The sequence below is a fragment of the Brassica napus genome, unplaced genomic scaffold, assembly GCF_020379485.1.
Source record: "Brassica napus cultivar Da-Ae unplaced genomic scaffold, Da-Ae ScsIHWf_1435;HRSCAF=2024, whole genome shotgun sequence".
NCBI classification, from domain to species: domain Eukaryota; kingdom Viridiplantae; phylum Streptophyta; class Magnoliopsida; order Brassicales; family Brassicaceae; genus Brassica; species Brassica napus.
In genome coordinates this window covers 1-26544 of record NW_026014848.1, presented here as the reverse complement: position 1 = coordinate 26544, position 26544 = coordinate 1, and the positions used below count along the sequence as shown (strand labels likewise).

At 43.7% G+C, this 26544-nt stretch overlaps 2 protein-coding genes and 1 non-coding gene across 3 annotated transcripts; 1 reads left to right on the top strand and 2 right to left on the bottom strand.

Annotated features, from left to right (window-relative positions):
* Positions 1–2793: 2793 nt before the first annotated feature.
* Positions 2794–5129, top strand: LOC106429982. The gene is made up of 4 exons (XM_048772099.1): positions 2794–3367; positions 3487–3627; positions 3746–4698; positions 4815–5129. Exons 1-4 carry the CDS (start codon positions 2794–2796, stop codon positions 5127–5129), a joined length of 1983 nt encoding a protein of 660 aa, XP_048628056.1.
* Positions 5130–11958: 6829 nt separating this feature from the next.
* Positions 11959–12065, bottom strand: LOC125597353. The gene has a single exon (XR_007331666.1). It is a non-coding gene; the product is annotated as a small nucleolar RNA R71 (small nucleolar RNA).
* A 10489-nt stretch (positions 12066–22554) lies between these two features.
* On the bottom strand, positions 22555–23380 carry LOC125597350. Its single transcript, XM_048772103.1, has 2 exons — positions 22831–23380; positions 22555–22712 (listed from the first exon to the last, which is right to left on the bottom strand). Exons 1-2 carry the CDS (start codon positions 23378–23380, stop codon positions 22555–22557), a joined length of 708 nt encoding a protein of 235 aa, XP_048628060.1.
* Between the last annotated feature and the right edge of the window lie 3164 nt (positions 23381–26544).

The window sequence follows — 26544 nt, the reverse complement described above, 5'->3', positions numbered from 1 at the left end:
GTTAGTCTGGAGTCTATTAAAAATATTTAGCTCATCCGAACGGGAGCAGAAAAATATTCGGGATTGATCGCGGGACGAAATTCACCAGAAGGGCCGAAATCGCGCAAATCGACTGAGAAGCTCGAGGTGGCTTGATCTAAGGGATCAGGACGTGGTGTCAACCATTTAACCTTCTGAGTGTCAACACAAGAAGTAGGTGTTGACGTGTATGAAGCAGTTCCATGCAGCTTGACACACAGAAGCACGAGGTGTCGCAAAACCAGCGATCTTCGCATGCGAACCGACATGCAGAGGCCCGTGTGTCGTGATGCATGAACACCAGACATGCTGAAGGGCAAGTGGACGTAGAGGTGTCTTCTGGCATGGTTATAGAGCATAAAACAGGGCATGTGGATGCCCATGTGTCACCATGCATGCGTCCGGAAGCATGCAGGACGACACACAGGCGATCTGGTGGCTCATTCTTATTGGCTGGCAACTTCTATATATACCTAGCTACCCTGGTTCATTTTTACTCATTCAGACACACCAAGGACACTCTAAAACGTGGCTTAGAGAGAGAGAGAGAGAGAGAGAGAGAGAGAGAGAGAGAGAGAGAGAGAGAGAGAGAGAAAGAAGTGAGGTGCTTTAGATGAATAGACATTTTTCGAAAACCGATAAACTAGCAGGAAGTTCCGAAAGACTGTCCAGAAAAGAAAGAAGGTTATTTCCGGGTTCTGATCAGTCTAGACCAGTTCATTCAAGACATTGTGGTTGGGTTTTGGGATTTAACATCACGGTACCAAGACGAAGATTTGGAGGGGATAAAAGGGGGTTGGTCAACATCAGGAATCAAAGACTCGAGCCACATCGCTTAATCATTGTGAGTCACGGTTAATTGTTTGTTAACGAATTTTTAATGCAGGTTCATGACATCGGAGACGGCTTCCGAGCTAGGATAGCCGGACCGGTCTAGGTGTCAGTTTGTGGATTCGAGGCTTGAGACGATGTATGGGCTAAGTGGATAACAAGACTAGTCTAAGCACCCGGATTATTGTGATTGTGTGATTATTATATGTTGTTATTGTGTGTACCTCATGTTCGTACTGTTGTGTGAGAACCTGTGGTGGTTCTAGTAGTAGTTTGTAGGTCATTGCTTCCTTAAATGGTACCACTAAGCCGGTGATTGTCCGGAAAGTGGTGGGCTCGGTTTAACTTGGCTTCATCACCAAGGCTGAGTGTCACACGTGGATGTGACAGCCCCCGGCGAGTCCAATAGGGGACCGGGGCACGGTGATTCCGATTGAGGACCGTGACCGGGCGATTCCCGAGCGCCTACGCCTGTGTGGTGTAATAGTGAAGGGATTGCCGATGTCCCTTATGTGGAGGAAGAATGATTCTGTTGGGCCCTAGGAGTATATATATATATTGTTGATTGATATGACAGTCATAAAGAGTGTTTTGATTTATTATGGTTTAATGGTTTATTGCTTATTCGGTCATGCTTTATGATCTTGAATTTTGATTGTTGAACTACCCGTCTTGCTTGTGTTTGGAGTGGGGTTTAGAATGACGGATTGTTGTATATGCTAGATAGGGAACCCTGGCTCACTGAGTGAAACTAGTTCACTCACTCCTCACATCCTTTTGCAGGTGACCAGTAGAAAGGACCATAGCACTCAAGGAACTGTAGGAGCTGGTGTAGATTGGACATCTTTTGCTAAAGACTCGTTTTCAAGATATATAAATGTATGTTTTACTTTCGACTGCATCCATGGACCATATGTATAATATTTTGGGCTTGTGAACTTCTTGTTTTATGGAATAAAGTATGTTTTATATTCGTGACGTGTTGAATCTGATATTAGGTTAGTCCAACCTAACACAACTCTATGATTTGGTACGGGTTGCAAAGCCTAAGGCCGAAGATTAGAGGAAATGAGTTTTGAATGGATATTCTGGGTTACAGAATTATGTCTGTGGCTTGGAAAGTCTATTCTCAATCCGTCGTAACATTTTCGGACTTGGCAGAGGAAGGTCGTTCGGGCATGTTCCTGTTTGATTGTTTCCTGGTTGGCTGACAGATGTCTAAAACAGTTCTGGGGTGTTATAGAGGTCGTATTAGAAGCATGGTTTAGATCATGCGGTCAATCACGTACTTTCCGTGTTTTATCGAGTCAAATGTGTCGTAAAAGATGTGTTAGGAAACCAATAGAGTTTCGTTTTAATTAGTATTCTTAATAGTAAATTCTCTGTTCGTGGATTGCAGATGGCAAGAAGGGGAAGGAGTGAAGGAGGGCATGATTGGATGTTGGGTACAGAAAGTGTTTCAAGAAGAAGAGGACTGGGATATGAATCAGAGGGAAGGGTGCAAACACTGGCACACACCAACCAAGGATCCAGTGAAGAAAATATAGGAAGAAACAACAATCTGTTTGGACATGATCAAGAGATACCACCAGAAGAAAACTTTCCACCAAACCGTACTGTAAGGAGAAGACCAGAAATAGATGATAGCGAGTCAAGTGTCCAAGGTCCAAGACCAATAAGGCAGAACAACCTGATTGAACCAGAAGTTCATGATCAACCACAACAAGGACAAGGAATGGAGCACACTTTGAAGATTCTTCATGACGTGAGAGCGAGGTCACTACAACAACCTCAAGTGCAACCTCAGCCACTCGTGCCACCACAACCTTCAGTTAGTACACCGATGTTACCATTGATAACTGCCATAAAGAATATTTTGAAGGAGGAACAGATGCATTTGAAGCCGACCAGTGGCTTCAAAACATGGAGAAAAACTTTGAGACCATGACGTGTTTCGAGGACTCTAAAAAGAAGATGGCAGTGTATTATTTAGACAAAGACGCGGCAGAATGGTGGGAGAGTAGGGATCACCAAGTAGGACATCTGGTCACCACTTGGGCGGCATTCAAAAAAGAATTTGAATGCAAGTATTTCACCTCGGAGTCCAAGCGAAGGCTTCAACGTCAGTTTGCTAACCTAGTACAAGGAGACAAGACAGTTAGAGGATATGAATCTGAGTTCATGCGACTGCGACGACACGTGCTGCGAGGACCAGATGATGAAGAAACCATGATATCTAACTTTATGTTTGGTCTGAAACCAGATTTGGAAAATAGACTGGCAGTCGGGAACTACGAGAGTCTCACCGAGCTAGTGGAAAAGACTGTGAATGTGGAGATCGGATCGGAAGCTGAAAAGGCGGCAAGTAAGAAATCCAAGCAGCATCAAGCAGGGAAGTATGGTGGAAACCAAAGATCTTTTAAGGGTAAAGATAAGGAAAAGGAATCAGAAGGGCCAAGTCGACGATCTTTGTTCACAGGAAAATGCTTTGACTGTGGCAAGACAGGCCATAAGTCCAGTGAATGCTACGAGAAGAAACCTGGATCCTTTCAGTCAAACTCATACTATCCTACATGCTACACGTGTGGAAAGAAAGGACACATCTCTACCCAGTGCAGTGTCAATCGTCTATACCAGCTACGCCAATCACTGTCCATCATCCTACAACTCCACCTGCAATCGCACCAGCGCCAAAAAGGCAAGCAATAGGAGGTGGAGTTTACGCTTTAGAACTAGAGGATACTAAGCCTCCAGCCCCATCTAAGGGTCCCATCACAGGTATTCGGGTTCTTTAACCTTACTAGATTGATTTTGTGTTGTGTTATTGCTTGTGATGGATTGGTTACCTTCTATTGGATAATTTTTATGTTGTTGATATATATTGGTGTTGTGGCAGGAACTTTACATGTTGCGGGGCATCCCACACATGTATTGTTCGACTCAGGGGAAACACATAGCTTTGTGGCCCCTGAGGTAGCTGCCGAGTTTGTGGGTTCATTTGTGATTGACAGGGTGGATGTGGCTGTGATGACTCCCGGAGACCAAACCCTCCAAGCAAAAGAATGCCTCAGAAGAGTTCCGTTAGTCATTTGCGAGAAGATGTTCTTGGCAGATTTGTTGGTGGTGCCCTTAAAAGGATATGAAGTTATCTTGGGCATGGATTGGTTATCAGGCTACCGGGCACAATTAGATTGTGGAAAAGGTCGTATTTTGTTCAAGGAGAACGGGCAACGACAAATAGGGTTTTACGGGATCAGTCCAAGCAAGTTTGTGTCTTTAGTAGCTGCCTTGAGAGTGGAAGATTTGCTTAAGGATGGAGAAGCGTATCTGGTAACAATAACTGCTAGTGAAGGGCCCACTAGCAACGGAGTTGAAATTACGGATATTGCGGTAGTACAAGAGTTCAAGGATGTGTTTGAAACGTTGAAAGAGTTACCTCCACCTCAGAGTAACCCTTTCACAATTAACTTGGAACCTGAAGCGAAGCCGATAACAAAGGCGCCCTACCACATGGCACCTGCGGAGTTTGCAAAGTTGAAGAAACAACTTGAAGATATAATGGAGAAAGGTTTCATAAGACCTAGCTCTTCACCATGGGGAGCTCCGGTCTTATTTGTCAAGAAGAAGGATGGTAGCATGCGGCTTTGCATTGATTATCGAAGAATCAACAATATCACCATCAAAGATAAGTATCCCCTTCCAAGGATAGACGAGTTGTTGGATAAGCTAAGGGGAGGAAGTTGGTTTTCAAAGATCGACTTGGCGTTGGGCTATCATCAGATTCCAATTTCAGAAGGTGATGTCATGAAGACTGCATTTAGAACTCGTTATGGACAATACGAGTTCGTAGTAATGCCTTTTGGTTTTACTAATGCACCGGCGGCCTTCATGAGATTGATGAATGAAGTCTTTCACGATTATCTCAACAAGTTTGTGATAATCTTCATCGATGAATATATTCTAAGATAGAGGTAGAGCACAAAGCACACTTGAAGCTAGTGTTGGAACGGTTAAGAAACCAGAAGCTGTATGCCAAGTTCAGCAAGTGTTCTTTCTGGAAAAAAGAGATCGGGTTCTTAGGGCACCGAGTGTCTGGAGAAGGAGTTTCTGTAGATTCAGAAAAGGTGAAATTCATCGAGGAATGGCAAAGGCCATCAACGGTAACCGAGGTAAAGAGTTTCCTCGGGTTAGCCGGGTATTATCGAAAGTTCGTCAAGGAATTTTCTTCGATCACTAAGCCCCTGACGAAGTTGACCGGAAAAGGAGTTCCATTCATCTAGGGAAAAGAAATGGATGAAGCATTTCAGAGACTGAAGAAAGCTTTGACCACAACACCGATATTGGCATTACCTGAACAAGGTAAACCTTACACTCTGTACGCAGATGCTTCTAGGGTTGGGTTGGGTTGTGTGTTGATGCAAGAAGGCAAAGTCATTGCTTATGCATCAAGGCAACTCAGGAAGCAAGAAGATAACTACCCAACACACGACTTAGAAATGGCGGCAGTGGTGTTTGCGTTAAGGATTTGGAGATCCTACTTATATGGAGAAGTCGTGGAAGTATTCACATATCATAAGAGTCTCAAGTATTTGTTTACACAACCTGATCTGAACCTCCAACAAAGGCGATGGATGGAGTTTGTGGTGGATTACGACTTGAAGATTCAATATCATCCAAGCAAAGCTAATGTGGTCGCAAATGCACTAAGTTGTAGAAAGTTAGCGTCCGATGTTGGAAAGGAAGTGGAAGCATTATCAAGTGAACTCAAGTTGATGACTTTATGGGCAATTGAAGGGGACCCAAGTGAGCCTTTAGGCATACGTACCGTAAACCAGGCAGGTTTATTCGCACGGATCAGACAGGAGCAACAACGTGATGAGAAGTTAAAAGGAATCATCACAGAAGTTAAAAATCAAGAAGCTCCAAACGCAAGAGGCTATCATGTGGCAGCAGATGATACATTATTACTTAATAGGAGGATATCAGTACCACAGCGAGAAGGGATACGAGATGAGATTTTGAAGTCGGCGCATCACTAGTTACTCAGTATCCATCCCGGGAGTACGAAAATGTACCGAGATATCCGAAGGTTTTATCATTGGCCAGGAATGAAGAAATCAGTAGCGCGATGGGTGGCTCAATGTCAGACTTGTCAACAAGTCAAAGTCGAGCATCAGATTCCAGGAGGATTGTTACAAAGCTTACCAGTACCTCAGTGGAAATGGGATTCCATATCCATGGATTTCATCACTGGGTTACCGCCGGCTCGAAGAAGATCAAATAATGCAATATGGGTGATTGCCGACAGACTGACAAAGGTGGCGCACTTTTTACCTATGAAGGAAACCGATAAGGTAGAAGTATTGGCAGAGATGTATGTGGACCAAGTTGTGAGGTTGCATGGGGTGCCAACAGATATAGTCTCCGATCGAGATCCTAGATTCACCTCAAATTTTTGGAAGGCATTACAAGAAGCTGAGGGAACTAAGTTGTTCATAAGCACCGCGTATCATCCCGAGACGGACGACCAAACCAAAAGAACCATTCACGCCATAGATGATATGATGCGGATGTGTATATTGGATTGGGCGGGAAGCTGGGAAAAACATTTACCATTAATCGAGTTCTCCTACAACAACAGCTGTCATTCTAGCATAGGTATGGCACCATATGAGGAGCTTTATGGGAGGCAATGCAAAACACCTTTATGCTGGACCAAAGTTGGAGAAAGAAGAGAGTTTGGACCCAAAATTGTAGAAGAGAGAATGAAAAAGTTGGAGATCATTCAAACCAATATGAAGAAAGCGCAGGATAGACAAAAGAAGTATGCCGATCAATCAAGGCGAGAAGTGGTGTTCAATATTGGTGATTGGGTTTATCTGAAAGTGTCAGCTCAAAAAGGAAAGAACCGATTCGGGAAGGTCGGGAAACTAGCGGTAAGATTCATTGGGCCTTACCAGATTATACAACGAATCGGAGAGGTAGCTTACCATCTCAACCAACCTGAAGAGATGCAAATACATCCGGTATTTCACGTATCAATGCTGCGGAAACATGTTCATGATCCCAGCGCTATTGAGACAGAGCAATTCGAAAACCTGCAAACAAACCTCACTTATCCAGAGGGACCAATCCGAATAGGTGAATGTCGGATACGAAGATTGAAGAATCGAGAAATTCCTGAAGTCCAAGTTTTCTGGGGTAAGCGGAACCGTGTAGTTGTGACCTGGGAGGATGAATCAAGATTCAAATTGTTGCATCCAGAGTTCTTCCACGAAGATGTAGTGATGGAAGAAGGGGGATCACCGGATCCTTAGAGAATTCGGGGATGAATTCAAATAAGGGGAGGAGAATGTAATACCCCGTCTTAAAAAAAAAACCATAATTTTGGTTTTACGGAATTTCTCGGGGAAGCCAAAGGGTCGGGAAATTTTTATCCTAAAGGTTAAGGTTAGTCAGGATTCTATTAAAAATAGTTAGCTCATCAGAACGGGAGCGGAAAAATATTCGGGATTGATCGCGGGACGAAAATTCACCAGAAGGGCCGAAATCGGGCAAATCGATCAAGAAGCTCGAGGTGGCTTGATTTAAGGGATCAGGACGTGGTGTCAACCATTTAACCTGCTGAGTGTCAACACAAGAAGGAGGTGTAGACGTGCATGAAGCAGTTCCATGCAGCTTGACACACAGAAGCACTACATGTCGCAATACCTGCGATCTGCGCATGCGAACCGGCATGCAGAGGCCCGTGTGTCGCAATGCATGAACACCAGACATGCTGAAGGGCAAGTGTACGTGGAGGTGTCTTCTGTCATGGCTAGAGAGCATACAACATGGCATGTGGATGCCCATGTGTCGCCACGCATGCGACCGAAAGCATGCAGGATGACACACATGCGATCGAGTGGCTCATTCTTATTGGCCGGCAACTTCTATATATACCTAGCTACCCTGGTTCATTTTTACTCATTCAGACACACCAAGGACATTCTAAAACGTGGCTTAGAGAGAGAGAGAGAGAAAGAAGTGAGGTGCTTTAGAAGTATAGACATTTTTCGAAAACCGATAAACTGTCCGGAAGTTCCGAAAGACTATCCAGAAGAGAAAGAAGGTTATTTCCGAGTTCTGATCAGTCCAGACCAGTTCATTCAATACATTATGGTTGGGTTTTGGGATTTAATATCACGGTACCAAGACGAAGATTTGGAGGGGATAAAAGGGGTTTGGTCAACATCCAGAATCAAAGAGTCGAGCCACATCGCTTAATCATTGTGAGTCACAGTTAATTTTTTGTTAACGAATTTTTAATGCAGGTTCCTGACATCGGAGACGGCTTCCTAGCTAGGATAGCCAGACCGGTCTAGGTGTGAGTTTGTGGATCCGAGGCTTGAGACGATGTCTGGGCTAAGTGGATAGCAAGACTAGTCTAAGCATCCGGATTATTGTGATTGTGTGATTATTATATGTTGTTATAGTGTGTACCTCGTGTTGGTACTGTTGTGTGAGAACCTCGTGGTGGTTCTAGTAGTAGTTTGCAGGTCATTGCTTCCTCAAATGGTACCACTAAGCCGGTTGTGGTCCGGAAAGTGGTGGACTCGGTTTAACATGGCTTGATCACCAAGGCCCAGCAGTACTAGAAGCAACAAGGAAACCCAACTACAATTCTTACCAGATCCTGCAAGTTTGGAGCGTTCAATCCGCAAAGAAGCGTGATCCTCATCGATCGAAACCAACACATGTTCGTCGCGAGATTTCGTTCAACCACCGTCGACCCAGACACTAGTCCCGTCGAACGATACTCGCTCCCCACCATCGACCGAAGACACTCATCTTCAATCGACCGACATCGTCCATCCGACTTCTATCGATACTCCAGTCCGGACACCGACCGATACTGATCTGCGAGACATGGTTACGACTTTGATACATGTTCGAGATGAAAGAGGAGACCTGCATGACCAGGAAGGTCATCTGCGTAATGCAGCAGGTCAGAGGATAAATGCTCAGGGGGCAGCAATCCCTGTGTCTGACGCTATTGCTACAGGAACTACCCTACCTGTAGATGAGGCTGCGCGACCCAAGACGTTGGCTGACTACAACCGTCCATATCAGTTCTACACCAACAGATCAGCCATTTATCCTCCCACTGGTCAGAGGGAGTTCGAGTTGAAGGCGCAGTACTACACACTCGTGGGACAGATACCCTACCATGGATTATTTCACGAGCATCCTGTGGACCATCTGGAGAAGTTCGAGGATCTGATATCTGCTATTAAAGTTAAGGGAGTCCCTGAGGATTATCTCCTATGCAAGCTCTTCAAGTTCTCCCTTGCTGGAAAAGCTTCGCATTGGCTTTAGAGGCTCTTGGATCAGATTCAAGTCTTATCAGAGAGACTATCCACACCATGGATTCAATGAAGTACAACTGCTCATTACTTTTTACAGAGGCATCGCGGTGCAGTACCAGATGGCTCTTGATGCTTCCAGCAATGGAAACTTCAACACATGGAATCCATAGGAGGCAGTAAAGGTCATTGAAAACCTAGCATCTAGAAACAACACCAAGAACACTGATTTTGAGAGGAAAAAGTATGCCACCATCCCTGGGAATGATAAGATGGATGAGGTGAAGGAAAAGCTGGATTGTAACACCCCCGAACTGTTTTAGACATCTGTCAGTCAGACGGGCAACAATCAAACAAGAACATCCCAGAACGACCTTCCTCTGCCAAGTCCGAAAGTATTACGACGGGTTGAGAATAGACTTTCCAAGTCACAAACATAATTCTGTAACCCAGAATATCCATTCAACACGTCACGAATATAAAACACACTTTAGTCCATAAAACATGAAGTTGACAAGCCCAAAATATTATACATATGGTCCATGGACGCAGTCGAAAGTAAAACATACATTTATATATCTTGAAAACGAGTCTTTAGCAAAAGATGTCCAATCTACACCAGCTCCTACAGTTCCGCGAGCGCTATGGTCCTTTCTACTGGTCACCTGCAAAAGGATGTGAGGAGTGAGTGAACTAGTTTCACTCAGTGAGCCAGGGTTCCCTATCTAGCATATACAACAACCCGTCATTCTAAACCCCACCCCAAACACAGGCAAGACGGGTAGTTTAACAATAAATATTCAAGATCATAAAGCATGACCGAATAAGCAATAAACCATTAAACCATAATAAATCAAAACACTCTTTATGAGTGTCATATCAATCAACCATTGATATATTGTGTTTTTGGCACATTATATGTATGATTTACTAATAGTTTTCAATGTTTTATCGAGTCTGTTTAGTCCTTCTCGAGTCATAACAGGTCTGGAATTGCATTGGATGGGAAATGGACAACTAGAGGAAAAGAAGAGAGAAAAGTATGATTTGGGGTCTTTTACGTGGAACAGCCATGCGGAGCAGCCTGAGTGCATGTTCCAGCGACGGAGAATAAAAAGGAAGTTTCCAATTATTTCGGGATTTGCCCTAGATTTCCTATTTCTTTCCTTTAGCCGCCTGTGGTTCCTATATATATAGTTTCCTATTTATTACTTTAGACCTACCTTAGTTTTTACGCAAGAAAGACTTAAAGAGCTTTGAATTTGGCGATTTGCTATTGTAAGGGAGACAGCTCCATCTATCTCATAGAGAAGATCATCCTGAACCCTCTTGTTACCTTGATTTATTATTATGCAGTATTATTCAGAAATCATGGTTCTCTGTTCTTGTGTAATGTCTGAGTAGTCACCCAATTAGTTTAGGGGTTCTTAGGGTTTGGAATCGTTAGCTAAGTTTAAATAAGTTATCTAAAGATTGTCTACATTCATATATGTTCTTATTGCTTGCATCAAACTGATCACTTAGTGCATGAACTAGGGTTAATCAATTTAGCTAGCCGTTGATTGATAACTTGAAATGATTTGAATGATCTTTGCATCCCTAGTCAGCGAGAGTAGATATTAGAGTGCATTGTGAACCTATCGGACTTGATCTCTAAGGCTTGCTCGCGCGTCTTGGTCCAAACGAGAGTTTAGGTATCAAGACCGACTTGCAAAGAAATCGATACCACAAGAGTGGATCGATTCTACATGAGTGATCCGAGTTTAGGCTTGCTGATTAATTGAACTTGAATAATAGCTTGGCTTACGAGCTCCTTACTTGAAGAAGAAACCCTAGACTGGCGCTTTAAACCAATTCGAAAACAACCTAATCTAGTTACTTGTTCTTTACGTTATTTACATCTTTTAAATCCCCACTTCGTTTTAGCTTAATTCTGATCCCATAGAGATAAAGTGTAAACTGGTCCTATGGAATTGAATCTAAACATATTACAACTACACTGTTAACTTGACAGTAGACAAAGATCCAATTTTAGTGTATCAAGTTTTGGCGCCATTGCGACGGGGACCAGCTTTTTACCTCTATTTTTCGGTTAAAAATTTAGCCTAAAACTTCTAATTTGTTTAAACTCCTTTTGCAGTTAAAGACCCAAGTGCATGACCGGTAGACATACTCAGAGCAATACACAGGGGGATTTAGTTTAGCTTACAAACCAGGAACTCGCAAGCTTAGAAAGAACAAACCATCAACAAAGATCAATCACTGCAGCAATGGGCGATTTCGGCACTCCGGATCAAATGGCCGCGTCTATGCAACAGATGCAACAGCAGATGCAACAGATGCAAGAGTTACAGCAAACACTCACCGCACAGCAACTGGCTGCGCAGCAAGAACAACCTGTCCCAATCGGTGAGAGGAACTTACCGCGTAACATCCCTGCTACACGCTCTGCTATCGCTCCACCACCATGCCAAAGAGCAGACTTTGAGATAAAAACCGGCATGATCAATCATGTCCAGAGAAAGATGTTCCATGGACTGCCAGCTGAGATACCAATGGAACACATTGAAGCTTTCGAGGAGATATGTAGCTTCACTCGTGCAAACGGCGTCCCACCCGACTACATCAAATGCATGCTGTTTCCATTCTCTCTAGCGGACAAAGCTTCACGATGGCTCAAGCAGTTACCTACAGGTTCCCAACTTCGTGGGAGCAGGTTAGATCAGCTTTCTTGGGACATTTCTACACGAAAGCCAAAACAGCTGCTTTGAGGAACAAGATCTCCTCCTTCAAGCAGCTCGCCGATGAACCTTTTAACGAAGATTGGGAACGATTCAATGATACCCTCAGAGAGTGTCCTCATCACGGGTTCGACGATGACCATGTTCTAGGAATCTTCTACGATGGAGTGGAATGGGAGTTCCGCAATGCTCTGAATGCAGCGAGCAATGGAGATTTCATGACTCAAGAACGAGTACATCTTAGTAGCTGTTGACTACGTTTCTAAGTGGGTGGAAGCAATAGCCAGTCCCACAAATGACGCAAAAGTGGTAATTAAGATGTTTAAAACCATAATATTCCCAAGATTTGGAGTACCCCGCGTGGTCATTAGTGATGGGGGTAGTCACTTCATCAACAAGATCTTCGCTGGTCTACTGAAGAAGAACGGCGTGCAACACAAGGTAGCCACGCCATATCACCCTCAAACTAGTGGGCAAGTCGAAGTTTCCAACAGAGAGATCAAGACCATCTTGCAGAAAACAGTCAGCACAAGCCGTAAGGATTGGTCGCTCAAGCTAGACAACGCTCTCTGGGCCTACAGAACAGCCTACAAAACACCTATTGGGACTACTCCTTACAATCTGGTATACGGTAAAGCTTGTCACTTGCCGGTCGAATTGGAATATAAGGCAGCCTGGGCTGTGAAACTACTCAACTTCGACATCAAACCAGCAGCAGAGAGACGATCCATGCAGATTCACGAGCTGGAGGAAATTAGGCATCTAGCCTATGAAAGCTCTAAGATCTACAAAGAGCGAACTAAAGCTTACCACGACAAGAGGATCATCAGCCGGAACTTTCAACCCAAGGATCAAGTGCTCCTGTTCAACTCAAGGCTACGATTGTTCCCTGGAAAGTTGCGATCTAGGTGGTCCGGACCATTCACCATTAAAGAAGTCTGCCCCCATAGAGCTGTTGTGTTGCTGAACACGAAAGGGGAAGAATTTGTGTTGCTCCGCGAAGGTAAGTCTCAGGACCCAAAAAAATAAAAATAAAATTAAAAAAAAAACTGATTTTGTTTTATGATCTAATTTAATTTTGTAAAATGGAGAGAAACCCTAGAAAGTGGGAAGTGGGGCACGAAGTGGGCCTATAAAAAGAGGAACCTTCCCTATCTCTTTCCCATTTCCACAAAACTTGCCTCCTCCATCGCCCCACACCCCTTCCTTTTCAAAACCTTAAACTCTTTCAACTTCTTCTACTTTTTTTGAGTTTTACGGTTTCTATTCGCTTGGATTTCGAACTATTTGGCTAATCTGCAGGATTCCACCATCCCCAATCGAACGGTAAGAGGCGAAATCACACTGTGATTCTCGGCCTACAAATCTTTTTGTCTTCTCTTCTTTGCGCTTGAATAGATCGATTTTAGGGTTTATTACATTAAAAATCGACCTCTCCTTTTGCTGCTAGGATGGTTAATAGAAGAATAGATGAGATTTGTTAGATTAGATGGAAAGTGATAACCTTTGAGCCACTGTTTTAATTTGCACATGCATCGATTGATAAGATATGGATTTTGGTATCTAATTGAATCGATTTTTGATTGGCAAGTAGAATGAAAGTATCATGTATTCCAAGAGTGATTGTATTTGGTTCGCCATTGTCAATTGCTTGTTATCTCTACATTGGGTTGTTGATTAGCTTGGATAGAGCAACTAAAAAGAGAGAAAAAGCTCCCAACATTATCTACAAAACCCAATCGAATGGTACTAACTCTTTCCTTTGGTTATGTTCTACATATGGCTCCCAAACGCACCAAGGCAGCATCTAAAATCAAGCCACCATACGCTAGGGGTGAACCGGAAGATTACACTGTCCCATAAACTTACCCATGGCCAACAAAAGAGGGACCTTCGATCCCCATCACAGACCCAAACATCCCTAAGAAATCGGAGACAAGGTGGGATAAAGAAGCCTCACGCCGCTACAACACTCTGCTCAACACCAACTTCTTCCCGACGCGTTTCGTCGACGCCGGAGCCTTGAGCGATTTAGGCTTGCATGAGGACTTACATGCAGTTCTCCACGTGTTGGGAATAGCTGATCTCTGTCACCGAACTCATGCACTGTATCGTTATCTGGTAAGGCAAGTCCTCGCCACCGCAGAGCTAACCTTCAAAAGGCCCGTTTCCCAATCTTTGAGGAGGCTTACTTCACGTTCTTTGCAAGCGGTGTCAAGCACTCCATCAGCTTGGAAGCACTGACTGAGGTCTACGAGATGTCCGAGGAGTACACTCAAACTTCTTTTCCTAGGAAGTTTATTCCAGAACAGGCATTCTGGAAATTCATTGCTTCAGGGGATTTCAAATCCCGATCAGCCAGTCAGTCTCACATCCGTAACCCTGTTCTGCGCATTACTGCTAAGGTCCTGAGCAATCTGCTCTTCACGAAGGACCAGACTTCCAATGTCACACGTGGAGAGTTACAGATGCTGTGTGCGGGTGTTGAGGACGAACTCAAATCCTCCGACGTAGGAGTTCCAACCGCACCAATGACAACCAGTCCCGGTTGTGTGCTTGTTCAGATGTTTGTGGACAAGAAAGCTAGAGTGGTTAAGGGTTCTTTGAAGAAAGACCGTTCTGGGAGTTTACTTACTCCTCTCTTCCGCCACTTGGAGATCGATCTTAGTGTCTACCATGTAACGAGACAGCGGCGTTCATTGACATCCCTTACCTGATCAACTGCCAGATGCTCCGCGACGAGAACACCTATAGCTTCCTTAGTCGGGATGGGTGAAACCTCTACTGCAACCTCTACCGATCATCACTTCGCTGAATGAAGTGACCAACATCTGCTTCATCCCTGATGCTAAGTATCTCTGCCCTGACCCAGGGGCATCTTACCGCGATGATGTCATGGATGATGTTGAGTTTGTCCGCACTGATGGAGGCGACAGTGAATATGATCTAGGCCCACTTGATGACGACGCCGATGACGCAGCTTACCGTCACTGGATGGTAGAGTCTCAACGCAAGAACAACAGCCTCATGAAGAGGATACTATAGGCGATCACGGGAGGATGCATCGGAACTCCGAGCACAGCTGAACCTCGTCAAGACCAGCCTAGACAGCGCAGACATCGTCCAGGGAAGGAGCCAGCAGGAACAGCAGGAAGTGACGAAGATACTCCATGGGCCACTCCACGCAGAAGGAACAGGCGTTCTGCGGGCCAGTCCGAGAGCGATGATACTGACTAGGCAGTCTCCTAGTTCAATATCCATTGTTATATCCGTTTGGGCTATTCCTTTTTCTGTTTCTGTTTCCTGCACTTGTTTCTTTTAAGCCTTCCTTTCATTTATTTTCTCACCAGAGACGATGAGAAGTAAGTCTGGGGGAGGCGATTATCTGCTACTAATCGTTTACCTTTGGTTTTTATGTTTAGAGTCAGTCCGCTTTGATGTCTTTATCGAGCCAGTTTGTTAAGATCGAGTCAGTCCAAACTTTGTGGGAATCAGGACCTTATTCTATGATGTGTATTAACCACCCTCGTGCTTTAATTCATCTTATTCAGTGACCTTAGTAGAAGCGACAGACACACATGTGGATCTAGAACAGCCTGATATTACATCATCTTGCTCTCCTGAAGCTTTCAGCATGTCGAGGTTACTCTGAAAAGACTTAACTCCATCTAACTTGAACTTAATCTTGACAGAAATTCTTCTTTTTATGGGCGTTAGATTAGGGTTTAACGTAATCAAACACTCAGGATTTCTTATTCTTTTTACCTATCTTGCTGATCCTGAGAGGCTAGCTCATCTTTAGATAGTACCCACCTTAAGACCCTGAAGCCTTTGTTTCGCCCTCATGCATTTGCTATTTAGTATCTTATGTGCAGATATGTACAAAAGGGCCGGAGAGGAAAGGATCGACACAGTCTCTCACTCGTTGATGCAACAGAAGTTTCAGTTGAAGAACAGGCAGAAGCACATGGAACAGCCGCTCCGCTGCCGATGACTTAGCTAAGAGGATAAGAGAGATAAGAATGAATGTAAAGTCAAGAACTCCAGTGGCATGTCTTTATCACCATTGTTACCTCCTGCTTCGACACCATCACCCAGAAAAAAAAAATTTGTATTTGCTTATTATACTTCAAGATATGGTGATGAAGGAGGATAAGGTTCTAAAGGAAGGACAGACGGCACTGGTAAAATAGAAGGAGTCTAAAAAGAAAGAAGAGAGAACCATGCAGAGCAGAGCAACTGTTCCTGAAGAAGAACATGCAAAAACGAGTTGAGGCTGTGGACATCAATGGATCTATCCTCTCTTGCAATTTTGCGCGATATCCTGCATCCTCTACAAAATTTGGTAGCCCTTAAACACTGATTAGCTCCATTTAAACACAAAAAGGCATGTTTCATACCTAGACCGTTACCCTACCTAATGCCTATGATGAGAAGCTCACGCTACTCTTAATTGAACTTAAGGAGTTTTGTCTGGAAGGTTTTAACTTTGGCAGGTATGAGATACAGAGTATGGGGCCGATTTTGAACAGCAGTCAGTGGGGTTTTGGTAAGGGTGTGTTGTCCTAGTTTTACTACTTGTATGGTTCAGAGATTCGTGGTTAAAGTATGGTTGTTTAGAATAGGAGAGTTCCCACGCTTTCAAACCCTTCTCTCAGTTCTTGGTACTTGATTTTGTTTGAGGACAAACAAGGATCTAAGTCTGGGGGAGTTGATATATTGTGTTTTTGGCCCATTATATGTATGATTTACTAATAGTTTTCAAGGTTTTATCGAGTCTGTTTAGTCCTTCTCGAGTCATAACAGGTCTGGAATTGCATTGGATGGGAAATGGACCATCTAGAGGAAAAGAAGAGAGAAAAGTATGATTTGGGGTCTTTTACATGGAACAGCCATGCGGAGCAGCCTGAGTGCATGTTCCAGCGACAAAGAATAAAAAGGAAGTTTCCAATTATTTCGGGATTTGCCCTAGATTTCCTATTTCTTTCCTTTAGCCGCCTGTGGTTCGTATATATATAGTTTCCTATTTATTACTTTAGACCTACCTTAGTTTTTACGCAAGAAAGACTAGAGAGCTTTGAATTTGGCGATTTGCCATTGTAAGGGAGACGGCTCCATCTATCTCATAGAGAAGATCATCCTGAACCCTCTTGTTACCATGATTTATTATTACGCAGTATTATTCAGAAATCATGGTTCTCTGTTCTTGTGTAATGTCTGAGTAGTCACCCAGTTAGTTTAGGGGTTCTTAGGGTTTGGAATCGTGAGCTAAGTTTAAATAAGTTATCTAAAGATTGTCTACATTCATATCTGTTCTTATTGCTTGCATCAAACTGATCACTTAGTGCATGAACTAGGGTTAATCAATTTAGCTAGCCGTTGATTGATAACTTGACATGATTTGAATGAGCTTTGCATCCCTAGTCAGCGAGAGTAGATATTAGAGTGCATTGTGAACCTATCGGACTTGATCTCTAAGGCTTGCTCGCGCGTCTTGACCCAAACGAGAGTTTAGGTATCAAGACCGACTTGTAAAGAAATCGATACCACGAGAATGGATCCATTCTACATGAGTGATCCGAGTTTAGGCTTGCTGATTAATTGAACTTGAGTAATAGCTTGGCTTACGAGCTCCTTATCTGGAGAAGAAACCCTAGACTAGCGCTTTAAACCAATTCGAAAACAACCTAATCTAGTTATTTGTTCTTTACGTTATTTACATCTTTTAAATCCCCACTTCGTTTTAGCTTAATTCTGATCCCATAGAGATAAAGTGTAAACTGGTCCTCTGGAATTGAATCTAAACATATTAAAACTACACTGTTAACTTGACAGTAGACAAAGATCCAATTTTAGTGTATCAACCATATATATATATATATACTCCTAGGGCCCAACAGAATCATTCTTCCTCCACATAAGGGACACCGACAATCCCTTCACTATTACACCACACAGGCATAGACGCTCGGGAATCGCCCAGTCACGGTCCTCAATCGGAATCGCTGTGCCCCGGTCCCCTATTGGACTCGCCGGGGCTGTCATATCCACGTGTGACACTCAGCCTTGGTGATCAAGCCAAGTTAAACCGAGCCCACCACTTTCCGGACCACGACCGGCTTAGTGGTAGCATTTGAGGAAGCAATGACCTGCAAACTACTACTAGAACCACCACGACATTCTCACACAACAGTATCAACACGTGGTACACACTATAACAACATATCATAATCACACAATCACAATAATGCGGGTGCTTAGACTAGTCTTGCTATCCACTTAGCCCAGACATGGTCTCAAGCCTCGGATCCACAAACTTACACCTAGACCGGTCCGGCTATCCTAGATCGGAAGCCGTCTCCGATGTCTGGAACCTACATTAAAAATTTGTTAACAAACAATTAACCGTGAGTCACAATGATTAAGCGATGTGGCTCGACTCATTGATTCCGGATGTTGACCAAGCCCCTTTTATCCCCCCCAAATCTTCGTCTGGGTACCGTGATGTTAAATCCCAAAACCTAACCTCAATGTCTTTAATGAAATGGTCTGGACTGATCAGAACTCGGAAATAACCTTCTTTCTCTTCTGGACAGTCTTTCGGAACTTCCCAGCAGTTTATCAGTTTTCGAAAAATGTCTATATTTCTAAAGCATCTCACTTCTTTCTCTCTCTCTCTCTTTCTCTCTCTAATCCACGTTTTAGAGTGTTCTTGGTATGTCGGAATGAGTAAAAATGAACAAGGGTAGCTAGGTATATATAGAAAGTTCCGACCAATAAGAATGAGCCACCCGATCGCCTGTGTGTCGTCCTGCATGCTTCCGGTCGCATGCATGGCGACACATGGGCGTCCACATGCCATGTTGTATGCTCTCTAGCCATTACAGAAGACACCTCCACTTCCACTTGCCCTTAAGCATGTCTAGTGTTCATGCATCGCGACACACAGACCTCTGCATGTCGGTTTGCATGCGCAGATTGCAGGTATTGCGACACCTCGTGCTTCTATGTGTCAAGCTGCATGGAACTGCTTCATGCACGTCTACACCTCCTTCCTGTGTTGACACAAATCAGGTTAAATGGTTGACACCACGTCCTGATCCCTTAGATCAAGCCACCTCGAGCTTCTCGGTTGATTTGCACGATTTCGGCCCTTCTGGTGAATTTTCGTCGCGCGATCAATCCCAAATATTTTTCCGCTCCCGTTCTGATAAGCTAAATATTTTTAATAGACTCCAGACTAACCTTAACCTTGAGGATAAAAATTTCCCGAGCCTTCGGCTTCCCGAGAAATTCCATAAAACCGAAATTATGGTTTTTTTTTTAAGACGGGGTATTATATTCTCCTCCCCTTATTTGAATCCGTCCCCGAATTCTCTAAGGATCCGGTGATCCCCCTTCTTCCATCACGACATCTTCGTGGAAGAACTCTGGATGCAACACTTTGAATCTTGATTCATCCTCCCAGGTCACAACTACACGGTTCCGCTTGCCCCAGAAAATTTAGACTTGAGGAATTTCTCGATTCTTCAATCTTCGTATCCGACATTCACCTATTCGGATTGGTCCCTCTGGATAAGTGAGGTTTGTTTGCTGGTTTTTGATTTGCTCTGTCTCAATGCAGCATTGATACGTGAAATATCAGATATATTTGCATCTCTTCAGGTAGGTTGAGACGATAAGCTACCTCTCTGATTCGTTGTATAATCTGGTAAGGCCCAATGAATCTTACCGCTAGTTTCCCGACCTTCCCGAATCGGTCCTTTTCTTTTTGAGCTGACACTTTCAGATAAACCCAACCACCAATATTGAACATCACTTCTCTCCTTGATTGATCGGCATACTTCTTTTGTGTATCCTGCGCTTTCTTCATATTGGTTTGAATGATCTCCAACTTTTTCATTGTCTTTTCTACAATTTTGGGTGCAAACTCTCTTCTTTCTCCAACTTCGGTCCAGCATAAAGGTGTTTTGCATGGCCTCCCATAAAGCGCCTCATATGGTGCCATACCTATGCTAGAATGAAGTTGTTGTTGTAGGAGAACTCGACTAATGGTAAATGTTTTTCCCAGCTTCCCGTCCAATCCAATATACACATCCGCATCATATCCTCTATGGTGCGAATGGCTCTGTTTGGTTTTGTCGTTCGTCTCGGGATGATACGCGGTGCTTATGAACAACTTAGTTCCCGCAGCTTCTTGTAACTGCTTCCAAAAATTTGAGGTGAATCTAGGATCTCGATAGGAGACTATATCTGTTAGCACCCCATGCAACCTCATAATTTGGTCCACATACATCTCTGCAAATACTTCTACCTTATCGGTTTCCTTCATAGGTAACAAGTGCACCACCTTTGTCAGTCTGTCGACAATCACCCATATTGCATTATTTGATCTTCCTCGAGCCGGCGGTAACCCAGTGATGAAATCCATGGATATTGAATCCCATTTCCACTGAGGTACTGGTAAGCTTTGTAACAATCCTCCTGGAATCGGATGCTTGACTTTGACTTGTTGACAAGTTTGACATTGAGCCACCCATCGCGCCACTGATTTCTTCATTCCTGGCCAATGATAATACCTTCGGATATCTCGGTACATTTTTGTACTCCCGGGATGGATACTGAGTAACGAGTGATGCGCCGACTTCAAAATCTCATCTCGTAGCCCTTCTCCCTGTGGTACTGATATCCTCCCATTAAGTAATAATGTACCATCTGCTGCCACATGATAGCCACTTGCGTTTGGAGCTTCTTAATTTTTAACTTCTGTGATAATTCCTTTTAACTTCTCATCACGTTGTTGCTCCTGTCTGATCCGTGCGAGTAAACCTGCCTGGTTTACGGTACGTATGCCTAAAGGCTCACTTGGCTCCCGTTCAATTGCCCATAAAGTCATCAACTTGAGTTCACTTGATAATGCTTCCACTTCCTTTCCAACATCGGACGCTAACTTTCTACGACTTAGTGCATCTGCGACCACATTAGCTTGGCCTGGATGATATTGAATCTTCAGGTCGTAATCCGCCACAAACTCCATCCATCGCCTTTGTCGGAGGTTCAGATCAGGCTGTGTAAACAAATACTTGAGATCTTATGATCTGAGAATACTTCCACGACTTCTCCATATAAGTAGGATCTCCAAATTCTTAACACAAACACCACTGCCGCAATTTCTAAGTCGTGTGTTGGGTAGTTCTCTTCATGCTTCATGAGTTGCCTTGATGCATAAGCAATGACTTTGCCTTCTTGCATTAACACACAACCCAACCCAACCCTAGAAGCATCTACGTACAGAGTGTAAGGTTTACCGTGTTCAGGTAATGCCAATATCGGTGTTGTGGTCAAAGCTTTCTTCAGTCTCTGAAATGCTTCATCCGTTTCTTTTCCCCAGATGAATGGAACTCCTTTTCCGGTCAACTTCGTCAGGGGCTTAGCGATCGAAGAAAAGTCCTTGACGAACTTTCGATAATACCCGGCTAACCCGAGGAAACTCCTTACCTCGGTTAACGTTGATGGCCTTTGCCATTCCTCGATGACTTTCACCTTTTCCGAATCTACAAAAACTCCTTCTCCAGACACTCGGTGCCCTAAGAACCCGATCTCTTTTTTCCAGAAAGAACACTTGCTGAACTTGGCATACAGCTTCTGGTTTCTTAACCGTTCCAACACTAGCTTCAAGTGTGCTTTGTGCTCTACCTCTGTCTTGGAATATATTAAAATGTCATCGATGAAGATTATCAGGAACTTGTCGAGATAATCGTGAAAGACTTCATTCATCAATTTCATGAAGGCCGCCGGTGCATTAGTAAGGCCAAAAGGCATTACTACGAACTCATATTGTCCATAACGAGTTCTAAATGCAGTCTTTATGACATCACCTTCTGAAATAGGAATCTGATGATAGCCCGGCGCCAAGTCGATCTTTGAAAAACAACTTACTCCCCTTAGCTGATCCAACAACTCGTCTATCCTTGGAAGGGGATACTTATCTTTGATGGTGATATTGTTGATTCCTCGATAATCAATGCAAAGCCACATGCTACAATCGTTCTTCTTGACAAATAAGACCGGAGCTCCCCATGGTGAAGAGCTAGGTCTTATGAAACCTTTCTCCATTAAATCTTCAAGTTTTTCTTCAACTCTGCTAACTCCACAGGTGCCATGCGGTAGGGAGCCTTTGTTATCGGATTCGCTTCAGGTTCCAAGTTAATTGTGAAAAGGTTACTCCGAGGTGGAGGTAACTCTTTCAACGTTGCAAACACATCCTCGAACTCTTGTACTACCGCAATATCCGTAATTTCAACTCCATTGCTAGTGGGCCCTTCACTAGCAGTTATTCTTACCAGATACGCTTCTCCATCCTTAAGCAAATCTTCCACTCTCAAGGCAGCTACTAAAGACACAGACTTGCTTAGACTGATCCCGTAAAACACTATTTGTCGTTGTCCGTTCTCCTTGAATAAAATACGACCTTTCCCACAATCTAATTGTGCCCGGTAGCCTGATAACCAATCCATGCCCAAGATAACTTCATATCCTTTTAAGGGCACCACCAACAAATCTGCCAAGAACATCTTCTCGCAAATGACTAACAAAACTCTTCTGAGGCATTCTTTTGCTTAGAGGGTTTGGTCTCCGGGAGTCATCACAGCCACATCCACCCTGTCAATCACAAATGAACCCACAAACTCGGTAGCTACCTCAGGGGCCACAAAGCTATGTGTTGCCCCTGAGTCGAACAATACATGTGTGGGACGCCCCGCAACATGTAAAGTTCCTGCCACAACATCAATATATATCAACAACATAAAAATTATCCAATAGAAGGTAACCAATCCATCACAAGAAATAACACAATACAAAATAAATCTAGTAAGGTTAAAGAACCCAGATACCTGTGATGGGACCCTTAGATGGGCCTGGAGGTTTAGTATCCTCTAGTTCTAAAGCGTACACTCTACCTCCTATAGCTTGCCTTTTTGGCGCTCGTGCGATTGCAGGTGCAGCTGCAGGAGGATGGACAGTGATTGGCGTAGCTGGGATAGGACGATTGACACTGCACTGGGTAGAGATGTGTCCTTTCTTTCCACACGTGTAGCATGTAGGATTGTATGAGTTTGACTGAAAGGATCCAGGTTTCCTCCCGTAGCATTCACTGGACTTATGGCCTGTCTTGCCACAGTTAAAGCATTTTTTTGTGAACAGAGATCGTCGACTTGGCCCTCCCGATTCCTTTCCCTTATCTTTACCCTTAAAAGATCTTTGGTTTCCACCATACTTCCATTCTTGATGCTGCTTGGATTTCTTACTTGCCGCCTTTTCAGCTTCCAATCCGATCTCCACATTCACAGCCTTTTCCACTAGCTCGGTGAGACTCTCGTAGTTCCCGACTGCCAATCTATTTTCCAACTCTGGTTTCATACCAAACATAAAGTTAGATATCATGGTTTCTTCATCATCTTGTCTTCACAGCACGTGTCGTCGCAGTCGCATGAACTCAGATTCATATCCTCTAACTGTCTTGTCTCCTTGTACTAGGTTAGCAAACTGACGTTTTCTTCTGGTGGTATCTCTTGATCATGTCCAAAAAGATTGTTGTTTCTTCCTACATTTTCTTCACTGGATGCTTGGTTGGTGTGTGCCAGTGTTTGCACCCTTCCCTCTGATTCATATCCCAGTCCTCTTCTTCTTGAAACTCTTTTTGTTCCCAGCATCCAATCATGCCCTCCTTCACTCCTTCCCATTCTTGCCATCTGCAATCCACGAACAGGGAATTTCCTATTAAGAATACTAATTAAAACGGAACTCTGCTGGTTTCCTAACACATCTTTTACGACACATTTGACTAGATAAAACACGGAAAGTACATGATTGACCGCATGATCTAAACCATGCTCTGATACCACCTCTGTAACACCCCCGAACTATTTTAGACATCTGTCAGTCAGCCGGGCAACAATCAAACAAGAACATGCCCGAACGACCTTCCTCTGCCAAGTTTGAAAGTGTTACGACGGGTTGAGAATAAACTTTCCAAGTCACAAACATAATTCTGTAACCCATAATATCCATTCAAAACTAGTTTTTTCTAATCTTCGGCCTAAGGCTTTGCAACCCGTACCAAATCATAGAGTTGTGTTAGGTTGGACTAACCTAATATCAGATTCAACACGTCACGAATACAAAACATACTTTATTCCATAAAACAAGAAGTTCACAAGCCCAAAATATTATACATATGGTCCATGGACGCAGTCGAAACTAAAACATACATTTATATATCTTGAAAACGAGTCTTTAGTAAAAGATGTCCAATCTACACCAGCTCCTACAGTTCCGCGAGCGCTATGGTCCTTCCTACTGGTAACCTGCAAAAGGATGTGAGGAGTGAGTGAACTAGTTTCACTCAGTGAGCCAGGGTTCCCTATCTAGCATATACAACAACCCGTCATTCTAAACCCCACTCCAAACACAAACACAAGCATGACGGGTAGTTCAACAATCAATATTCAAGATCATAAAGCATGACCAAATAAGCAATAAACCATTAAACCATAATAAATCAAAACACTCTTTATGATTGTCATATCAATCAACCATATATATATATATATATATACTCCTAGGGCCCAACAAAATCATTCTTCCTCCACATAAGGGACACCGGCAATCCCTTCACTATTACACCACACAGGCGTAGGCGCTGTGGAATCGCCCGGTCACGGTCCTCAATCGGAATCGCCGTGCCCCGGTCCTCTATCGGACTCGCCGGGGGCTGTCACATCCACGTGTGACACTCAGCCTTGGTGATCAAGCAAAGTTAAACCGAGCCCACCACTTTCCGGACCACGACCGGCTTAGTGGTACCATTTGAGGAAGCAATGACCTGCAAACTACTACTAGAACCACCACGAAGTTCTCACACAACAGTACCAACACGAGGTACACACTATAACAACATATAATAATCACACAATCACAATAATTCAGGTGCTTAGACTAGTCTTGCTATCCACTTAGCCCAGATATCGTCTCAAGCCTTGGATCCACAAACTGACACCTAGACTGGTCTGGCTATCCTAGCTCGGAAGCCGTCTCCGATGTCAGGAACCTACATTAAAAATTCGTTAACAAACAATTAACCGTGATTCACAATGATTAAGGGATGTGGCTCGACCTTTGATTCCGGATGTTGACCAAACCCCTTTTATCCCCTCCAAAACTTCGTCTTGGTACCGTGATGTTAAATCCCAAATCCCAACCTCAGTTTCTTGAATTAACTGGTCTGGACTGCTCAGAACTCGGAAATAACCTTCTTTCTCTTCTGGACAGTCTTTCGGAACTTCCCGATAGTTTATCGGTTTTCAAAAAATGTCTATACTTCTAAAGCACCTCACTTCTTTCTCTGTCTTCTCTCTCTCTCTCTCTCTAAGCCACGTTTTAGAGTGTCCTTGGTGTGTCTGAATGAGTAAAAAGTTGCCGGCCAATAAGAATGAGCCACCCGATCGCATGTGTGTCATCCTGCATGCTTCCAGTCGCATGCGTGGCGACACATGGGCGTCCACATGCCCTGTTGTATGCTCTCTAGCCATTCCAGAAGACACCTCCACGTCCACTTTCCCTTCATCATGTCTGGTGTTCATGCATCGCGACACACGGGCCTCTGCATGTCGGTTCGCATGTGCAGATCGCAGGTATTACATCACCTCGTGCTTCTGTGTGTCAAGCTGCATGGAACTGCTTCATGCACGTCTACACCTCCTTCTTATGTTGACACTCAGCAGGTTAAATGGTTGACACCACGTCCTGATCCCTTAGATCAAGCTACCTCAAGCTTCTCGGTCGATTTACGCGATTTCGGCCCTTCTGGTGAATTTTCGTCCCGCGATCAATCCCAAATATTTTTCCGATCCCATTCTGATGAGCTAAATATTTTTAATAGACTCCAGACTAACCTTAACCTTGAGGATAAAAATTTCCCGAGCCTTCGTCTTCCCCGAGATATTTCATAAAACCGAAATTATGATTTTTTTTTTAAGACGAGGTTTTACATGGATAGTGTTCACAAGCTTCTTAGGAAGCAGGTCTGCTTGGTTGAAGATGCAGAAGCTGTAGACACAGAGGGTAGAGTAGAGGAAGAAGAAGAAGTGAACTTCATTGTGAAACTGGATTCCAAGGTTCTGGAAACGAGGGTGGAAACAGAAATTCCTATGGAAACAGAGGTAATTTCAACCAGAGTTCGCAGTACCAGAAACCTTACAGCAACAACATGAGTTATGGAAATCCCTACTACCAGAAGCCACTGCCGTCTACTCAAGAGAGAAAGATTGAAGAGATGCTTGATACGGTTCTTGAGGCACAACAGCCCATGACAGTGGACTTCAATGGGAAGATTGATTCTGTCTACACTAACCTGAACACAAAGTTAGAAACTTTGAGCACTCATATGATGAAGCTGGAGATGCAGGTTGTTCGGAAAAGAGAAGCTGTTAAGAGGCAGGAAGCCTTGACAAGAGGGGTAGAAGATTATGTGATGAAACAACTCGTGAATGCCATCATTGGGGATGATTTCTGGCAAGTGGTGAACGAAGAAAAGCTGCAAGATGGAG